This window comes from Myotis brandtii, unplaced genomic scaffold (assembly GCF_000412655.1).
Source record: "Myotis brandtii unplaced genomic scaffold, ASM41265v1 scaffold628, whole genome shotgun sequence".
NCBI classification, from domain to species: Eukaryota; Metazoa; Chordata; class Mammalia; order Chiroptera; family Vespertilionidae; genus Myotis; species Myotis brandtii.
Window position 1 is genome coordinate 95,057 of NW_005370403.1, and position 9,250 is coordinate 104,306.

Genomic DNA, 9,250 nt, shown 5'->3' on the forward strand with positions numbered 1-9,250 from the left:
GTTGGAGGGCCGGACTATAGTTTAAAAAAAAACTATGAACAAATTCCTATGCACACTGCACATATCTTATTTTGAAGTAAAAAAACAAAACGGGAACAAATACAATATTTGTATTTGCATGTGGCCGCGGGCCGTAGTTTGAGGACCCCTGCTCTAAGGGCAGCAACTGCTTCTCGTTACTCTGGCAGCCCCGGTGCCAAGCACAGCGGACACCTACCAGACGTTCCTAAGTGCCTGATAACAAGGTCATCAGCTACCCTCCGCGAGCCCACAGAGGGAGGGGGACTGGGCGAGACCCCGGAGAGCCGGGAGAGCGGGAGGAGTGGGGAGAGCGGGGTTGTGGGGGCGGGAGCAGCAGCTCTCCTTCCTCCCCTGAAGGTGGTCCTGGGGAACCTGCCGAGAACAACTCATCAGCCCTCAGGAGTGCTGCGCAGTTCGGCAACTGCTTTCTTTACAAGGAGGTAGTGACACTAGTTTAACTTAAAATAGCGGCCGTGTAAGACCTGGCTACTCACCAAAACAGAACTCCGCCTTTGGCCTCAGCTTAGTTGCATCGCTCACCTACCGAGAAAGAGATGAGTCACTCGCTGCTGCACGGCGCCGCAGCGGCCCACACACAGCGCCACGGCCAGTGTGCCTCCCCTCCTCACCACCTCCAGCACACAGGGGGGAGGAAACTAGAGGAGCTGAGAGCACCGCTGTTTCCATGTGGCTGCGGGCTCCCCTCGTGAGCTGCTGACAACACATGACACTTCCATGTTCTCTGAACAAACTTTTCTCCCAAAGGAAATGTGAAGAATTGAAAGCAAACCTTTCAGTTTTATGTCACACATGTATTTACTTGTAGTATTTTCCAAAATACCTCTACAAAACTAAGACTTCTTCCCAAAACTGTGTATTTCTGAATTAGCTGTGAACTCTAAGAGAAGATGACGGTGGGAGAACGTATGCTTAAGAAAGCCCGACAATCCAGCAGGCATGAGTCTGCGACGAGGAAGTAAAGACTGGCCCGGATCCTCTCTGGTACGTTAGGGCAGCGTGCGGGCACGGGTGGTCCGTGGGGTCCGAAAGGTTGGCGACCGCTGCAGTGGAGCATCCGGGGCTAAGGGGCCTCGTCACTAATGCAGCACGGGCTCCTTCAGAAGGTGAAGCCACCGGACGGCCCCACTCGCTGCCATCTCTGCTGTAACACAGCTGCTGGAAGCCCATTCATGCCTACAGCCTGCTGTGCCCAGTGTGGGGACTACAACTGTAGCACCTGTTTTACCTTCGAAGCCGGGGCTCCCAAGTGATCTCAACTATAAAGTCCCAGCTCTGAGTCACACGGCCAGAGTCAGTTCTGGGGAAGTGGCATGTCTACGGTGAGTGCTAACTGCAGCGCTCACACTTGCGTAAGCCGGGGACAGAGATGAAAGTGAACTACACAGAGAAAGTGACGTTTTCAAAGGGAAGCGATGCAGAAAGGGAAAGCAGCTGGCCAGGCCGCCTGCTTGCTTAGTTAATAGCTCATTTTTACAAAGAGCTCCCATTTTCCCACCTGAAACCAACACAAAGTTATACTGAATGGAAACTGTAATTGAAAAAAATAAAAATTAAAAGAAAGCAATCCTTGATTAAAACCAAGCACAAATAAAGTGCCAATACAAAGAATGAATAAATAAATAAATAAATAAATAAATAAATAAATAAAAAAAAGCACGCTTTACCTTGGAAAAAATTTTAGAAATAAAAAGAGCTCCCGTTTGTAAAAAGACCAGGCAATAAACAACTATAAAGACACACGCAGACGGGCAATGGCTCCCTCAGCTGCCGACTCCCGAAAAAGAGGCTTTTCCACCCGACTTCACTGAGTGGAAATGCTGGCGGCACATTTACGCCACAGGGCACGCATGTGCACCACAGGCAACCAAGCAACTGGGGGCCTACAACTCCCCACACCATGGAATTCTACGCTTCCTGTTCATAGTCTGCTAGAATTTAAGCTGCCAGCTACCCTGAAGTATTTATTAAATGTCTTAATTTAAAGAGAGAAAAAAATAAAAAATAAATTTTAAAAAAGTCTGAATTTACAGGAACACTTGAGGTAAACTTAAACAACATTTGTCTCATAAATTTACATTATATGGCCTTAACACAAAACATTTCCCTTAAAATATGTCATCTTTATTGTCCAAGGGCTAATCCTCTTGTCGGTGAGAATGAACAGTTCTATTGTTATACTGATAGCAAAGTATTTTATTTATAAAAATACCTTTTAAACAGAGACACACTGTAAACTGGCCTCTTGTTGAAGACCTTGCTAACAAATCCCGACATATGCAGAACAGTAAGCGTGTGCATATGCTTAGGCAGACTATGTGCTACTTTTCACAGCTCAGATCTTAAATCATCCACAAAAATATTACTTTGTGTAAAACACAAAAAGCCCACAGAATAGAAAATACCTGACATTATCAAATCAAAATTTTTAAAAAAGAAAAATAGCATTACAAAAATGCCAGAAAAGCCCAGCTGGTGTGGCTCAGTGGTTAAGCACTGACCCACGAACCAGCAGGTCACGGTTCGATTCCCTGTCAGGGCACATGGCCAGGTTGTGGGCTCGATCCCCAGTGTGGGGCCTGCAGGAAGCAGCCCATCAATGATTCTCTCTCATCATTGATGTTTCTATCTCTCTCTCCCTTTTCCTCCCTCTCTGAAATAAGTATTTTTTTAAATGCCAGAAAAATCAACAAACAAGAAAACAGAAATTAGTAGAGAGAAAAGTGAAAAGGGGGGAGGGGATCATTCTTTTATCCACCAGTGGGGTCCCTCGGCCTGGCCTGCAGGATCGGGCAAAAACGGCTCTCGGACATCCCCCAAGGGGTCCTGGATTGCGAGAGGGCGCAGACCAGGCCGAAGGACCCCACCGGTGCACGATAGGGGAGAGGGAGGAACGCAGCCGGGAAGGGACTGCAGGAGGGCTTCAGGGCATGTCCGGCCCATCTCACTCAGTCCCGATCGGCTGGACCCCAGCAGCATGCTAACCTATGGTTCGGAGCATCTGCCCCCTGGTGGTCAGTGCACATCATAGCGAGCGGTTGAGCAGCCATAGCATATCATTAGCATATTACACTTTAATTGGTTGAACGGCCAACCGGACACTTAGCATATTAGGCTTTTATTATATAGAATGGTTCATATTTTCCTCAAAATAAAGTGTAAAGAAAAAGTAAAGGTAATGGAAACAGTTTAAGTAACTATAATAGACTTAGAAAAATGTTATCCGTTTCCTGAAGATAGAACCTAATTGCTAACTGATTTCTCCCCTTCTGATGTTCATTTACCTCATCACAGAAACTACTGTTAAAGTTTGCAATGTGTTACATCCTGTAAGTTAATTCCATATTCTTCCTAATTTTATCAAAGAACATGCTAAACATAGTATTCAGGTCCTATTTTCAGTACGATCTGAACCTGAACATCATCATTAAATGACATAGAAAGGAAACTTCTCCTTTTATGCACACTCCATTCAAGCATAAATGTAACTAGTACAGAAAGATCACCTTTGAAATGTAGGTAAGTTTAATGGCTCCAACCCGTGATGATCCAGAAGGGAGGTTCTAGAAGAAATTATTAATACATAGTTAATATCCAACCTCATGACTTTGTTATAATCCTCTACACATTTAAGAAGTTAATACATTAAAACTTTTAGTATCACATTTTATATATCAGCCGTTTCAGTTCAAGTAGCTCCTAGGTCTGAAATCAGTTTGTTATCCATTTTGACAACACGGATAACAAACTAAGCCTACTCTGTCCACCTTAACAGATTCTGTAGCTACAAAGCTGTCTCTGACACATAACCAACCTCTTCATGAGCGTGAAACCCCTCACAAGCCCCAGCCAGTGTGGCTGCCGCTGGGCATCACCCGTGCACTGAAGGCTGTCAGTTCACTTCCTGGTCAGGCGCATTCCCAGGTGGCAGACCCAAACCCCAGGAGGGGGTGTGCAGGAGGCAGCCAATCTATACTTCTCTTTCATTGATGTTTCTCTCTCTCTCTCCCTCCCTCTCCCTTCCTCTCTGTCTCTAAAAATCAAGAAGAACTTATGCTTTAAAGTATTTTTTCAAAATCTATAAACAAGATCAGATTTTGTTCCTGAAAGCAATGGGAAAAAATATTTAGAGTCATAAAACCATTGCAAGGAACTTCAAAAGACTTTACGTATTACTTTGTTCTATTAAAATTTTTAAATTAAGTATTTTTTTTAAAAAAAAAGACTGAATTATTTCTTATTTTAAACTTTATCTGTATTGATACAATGTATTTTTAAAAATTTTAAGTTATTAATTGATACTCTTTAAACCATGCCAGGGAATGCACATATTGATACTTTCACACAAAATATTTTTATTCCTCCCCTAACCAGTTTGGAATGTGATTTATGTCTTGAAAGAGAATCTTTTCTGCCCAAGGCTATCAGGAAAGACTCTGCAGGGAGAAACGACATTTGAAGGAAAAATCTGAAACACAAGAGCAAGAGAGAGACTCTTCCAGGAGAGAACAGAGCCCCGGCGCAGCTGGACGCCCAGAAGCGCGGCCTGACGGGGCAGTGGCTGAAGGACAGGGGCCCTCGGGGCTGTAGGAAACGGGCTGGAGCGCCTGAGCGGAGAACCTTCTCAGCGGACCTAACCGAGAAGCAAAGACCACGGAGTTCATACTGGCAAGAATTTGAAACCATTAAAGAAAGCGTGTGAGCAGTTCTGTGATCAAAACTGTGCTTTAATTAATACATCCTGCAAAATAATAAATCAGACAGATTATAGCGGAGGAAGATACAGGTAAGAAAACCAGATAAAGGAAGCTGGAGAGAAATATATAAAAGACTGATCGAATATTTCAAAAGGAAAATTAAAACAATCTTGATTTTTAAAGTGTCCTCCACTGCAGATTAAGCAAGATCACCTTTTTAATGGTCTTTATAATCATGTGCATTAAAAAGCCTCTGGGCTTGTTCTCACGCGTGAGCAAGAAGTGCATTTCTCAGGCCTCTCACGCTCCCTGGGAGGCTAACTGCGTGGGAGCTGCAACACCTCCAAGACCAGATTTCCAGACGTGAGCTTGGTGTTGCGACAGGGATAGTCTTTTCTCAACTTTCACTCCCACGTCACGTAAACTGCATTACGTTCCGCTTGAAACTGTGCGCGATGGACAGGCTTCCACATAAACCACACATAAATACGGACGTAAAGTCATAATGTTTAGTGTGTAACTTTAAGTGGTTGTGTTCTTACACAAAATGGTTTACATTGAGAGGGTTTTGTCTGATTGCTTTTTAAATTTGGGATAAGGGAATTAAGTGTTAAAATGTCTTCAGGCCCTCCTAATTACTACCAAGTGACTTTTTAAAAAATATGTTTTTATTGATTTCAGAGAGGAAGGGAGAGGGAGATGGAGAGAAACATCAATGATGAGTGAGAACCATTGATCGACTGCCTCCTGCACACCCCCTACTGGGGATCGAGCCCACAACCCGGGCCTGTGTCCTTGACTGGATCAAACCCAGGACCCTTCAGTCCACAGGCCAACGCTCTATCCACTGCGCCAAACTGGTTAGGGCCAAAGTGACTTTTGTCAAACACTGCTACCTTCCCTTCAAAATCGATCATGTTCTGTCGGTCCTCCACACGCCTCTCACCTAACCAGATGGCGCAGCTCTCAGCCCGTGTGAGGAGGAGTGAGAAGCTACTGGGGCTGCATGAAGCGGGGTCACCGATTGGCCCAGCACAAGGAAACAGAAGCAGCCGGGACGAGAGGCATGCGAAGCACCAGCACCGATGGGCCGGCACGGCTGCTGCCAAGTTCAACGGGAAAAGTGTGGGTTTCAAAAGATGTTGCCGGACGATGAAAAAGAAATAATAAACCAACATGACATTTAAGATAAAAAGCAAAGGAAGCCATTTGTTCTATGCGTTCCTGCAGGCTTTTTGCCAAAATACTCTTTCAGGTTTCTCCAAATTCCCTTCCTATACAGCTACTCCGTTACTGTGTTCCCCGCCACTATCCCCGCCCTCAACAAAACAGGACGCCCCCAGCTGACCCCTAAGCACATACGAGAATGGGTTTTTTAAATCAATGACTAGTGATAAAGAAAACAAAACAGAGGAAAAATGGCTCCCGAAGAACAGGTGAGCCAAACTAATGTGCTTTCATTATTAGGGATATGTGGTCAGTATGATGTTACTGCACTGTAGCCATAAGCAACTAGGTTGAATCATATGAAATTGCCACTTTAGTGCATGAAAATATTGGAGCATTGGCAACTTCACATGGTTCACCCTAATGTAACACTCTCAGCACATCACACTACAGTTCCATGAAAGATGTAAGTCTTTACTAATACATTTAAAAGTCACAGGACGCTGGCACTGATGACTGGTGCGATGGTTGGCAGAACCAAGGCTGTGAAAGCTTCCCTTCAGCTGAAATGAAGAGACACATTTACTGAGAACTGAGTAAAAGGACAGGTTTAAAATTCTGCACTACATTCGAGAAAACCCATGTGTTAACGACACCACAGAATCTGGTTCCCAGAGTTCATGTGAAAAAGACCTGGCTGAGTGCAAACTTGAACGGCACCCTCGCTGCTCCGGCCGGGCCCGGGCTGTTCTCCGAGCACCGCCACCACCGCCACCACCGCCCCGCCTCGGGGCCAGAATCGTCTGTGGCTCCAGGTCAAGTTCTCGTGTCACCGCCTCCAGGAAGGCTTCCCTCCCTCCGCTGGCTGTAGCCACCGCCCTCCTCTCCATGCCAAGTTGGCTTCCCTCCCTGCAATAAACATGCCCTCCTCTGTGCCTACGGTCCTTCTGCTCCGTGCCAGGGGCAAGTACTGATAACGGGAGGGGTTCTGAGGAGCAGAACCTGTGACAGATGAAGACTGAAAACCATCCAGGACTTGAACATAAAGCCCAGGAGAAACCGTCTGTGAGTCAGCCAGGTCCTGCAGGGCGACGAGTGCGCACCGCTCGCGGGGTGAGGAGACCAGGCAGGGCCCCGGCACGCGGCCATGAGAAGGTGCCGGGGACCTCCAGGTGCTTCCACCTGGGCTGAGGAAAGGAGTGTGGGAGGGGCCTGTGCCACAGAAAAAGGCGGGGCCACAAAAGGGAGGAATCAGCTTTACGTTAAAAACAAAGGTAAGGATGGGCTTCTGACTTGCGCTGCCCTGTCCTCCTGCCACTGCCTCTGGTCAGGTAAACACAGGTGTGACTCATGTGGCTGCATAGCCAGGTCACCACCCCCCAGGACAGCTGGCTACACCCAGAGGTGAGGCGGTAAACCTGGGGGTCAGCAAGCTCTTAAGAATAAGGAGAGAAAAGACAGTTCCTGGCAAAAACAAGTCTCACCCACAGCCTGCGCTCCAATAATATCATCGGAACGAAAGAACAAATTATCCTCCAAAGCCTGACAGGCCGCGTGAGGACAAAGGTCTGGACTTAATGGAGAGTCAAAGGGCAAAAGGAGGCTCAGTGGGGAGAAGACACAGGCACTGGATCATGGCTCACAGAACAAGTAACAACGAAAGCCGCCTCAAACAGAACATGCGCTTCTTAGCAAAATGCAGTCCAAACAACAGGAAGGTGAAGACCAGGGTAAACGGGTTTCTTGCATTAAGGAGGCTGAATTAATGCCAAGGCCCCTGACATCAAACTCTATATGCGCACATACAAATGCATGAGCGTGGGCGCGTGCATCTCACCGCGTCGGTGCAGCGCAGCAGACCCTCCTCCGGCCCTGCTCTCCTGGCTGCAGGCTCCTCGCCTGCACCAGAAGCCCACTGACCAGAGCAGCTCACAAGTTTGCTAGGGGCTCATCTCTTGCTCTGCACACGCTTCCTAGCAACATGCATCTCAATTAACGAAGAGTCTCAGGTAAAGATATAAGACGGCTCAGCTGGTGATGGCTAATCCAGGCCTCTCGTCTGCAGTTCACAACACCTACCCCTCGTGCCTCACAGACACCAACAGACAAAGTGGATTTCCGCCATGAACGGCACTGCACTAGCTGGCACTCCAGTTCTCACGCGACACGATGAAAGGCCTACATCCGTGCACGAGTGTCAGCTAGTTTGCGCAGCGTATTTCCAAAAGACAGCCTCCCCTTAGAGACAGCAGCTCACATCTAAAGCAGCGGTCGCCAAGCGGTGGTCCGCGGACACCAGGGGTCCGTGAGGTCCGAAAGGTTGGCAACCGCTGGTTTAAGGAAACCTCTGGAGCAGCGGTCGCCAAGCGGTGGTCCGCGGACACTGGTGGTCCGTGAGGTCCGAAAAGTTGGCGACTGCTAATCTAAAGGATTTTAAATTTTCTACCAGAGCTAGTGTTTCTCTCCCAGGGAGGAAAAGCATATGTGGTGCATACATTTTTATGAAATAAGTTTAGTTTCATCTGAAATTCAAATGAGACAGCAGGAGCTGGGGGCAGGCAGAGAGAGTGTCCCAGTAGAAGCAAATCTAAACACATACTGTTTTGGAAGACAAATCCCAACATCATAGAATGTCAAATACTTTAACAATGAAAACTCGGGCATGCTTTTGCAGAAAGGTAACCCTTTGGATTTTACAAACCTGTGGGTTATCCATGTACCATACAAAACTATCTTCTCTGGTGTCCAGTATGAAGTACCTTCGAAGAAATTTACCACTATTTTCATTTTCTTCGATGTCTAGAAAACCACAAATGCGATTCTGACGATCCACATAAGGCATTTCTGAGCTTGAACATTACACTGTAAGACAAAAACACCAAGGGTGAGTATTTCTCCGTGGACTTGGAGGGTAACGTGTGCTATGGGATGATTTGTTCAACCCACTTCCAACAGCAGGTGGGAGCCGGTCAAGGGGAACACAGACAAAGCCTGGGCAGAAGTCCCTTTAAAATCAGGGAGTATGAGTGGTTACCAAGGGCAACGGCTCACACTGATGAGGACGAAGGAGGCTATGCCCCTCACTTGAATAATGTACTTACTTTTCCCTAAACAAACCCAGTGGACCCCAGAATCAGCTGCCCAAACTTCCATTCCTCACTTACAAATCAAGAGAGTCTGCCTTTCAGACTGCTCCAGAGTATTTTTAAATACACAAAACAATAGTAGCTAACTTCCACTGGCCACTTACTGTATGCTAGGCTCTCGATTCTTTCCCATGCACTTTCTCATTTAATCCTCAAAATGACTCCGGGGAGCACCATCTTTCCCATTTCAGACAAGAAACT

General features: G+C 46.7%; 1 protein-coding gene across 3 annotated transcripts in view; it reads right to left on the reverse strand.

The window, feature by feature from the left end:
* Positions 1-8,765, reverse strand: part of PLEKHA1 (pleckstrin homology domain containing, family A (phosphoinositide binding specific) member 1) — a 24,563-nt gene extending 15,798 nt beyond the window's left edge. For all 3 annotated transcript variants that reach the window (XM_014528291.1, XM_014528292.1, XM_014528293.1), the window contains exons 1-3: positions 8,605-8,765; positions 3,546-3,602; positions 516-561 (exon numbers count right to left, since the gene is read on the reverse strand). In XM_014528291.1, coding sequence (XP_014383777.1) covers positions 516-561; positions 3,546-3,602; positions 8,605-8,745 — 244 coding nt within the window. In that variant the 5' untranslated portion in view covers positions 8,746-8,765. The remainder of the gene's footprint in view (positions 1-515; positions 562-3,545; positions 3,603-8,604) is intronic.
* Positions 8,766-9,250: the final 485 nt, after the last annotated feature.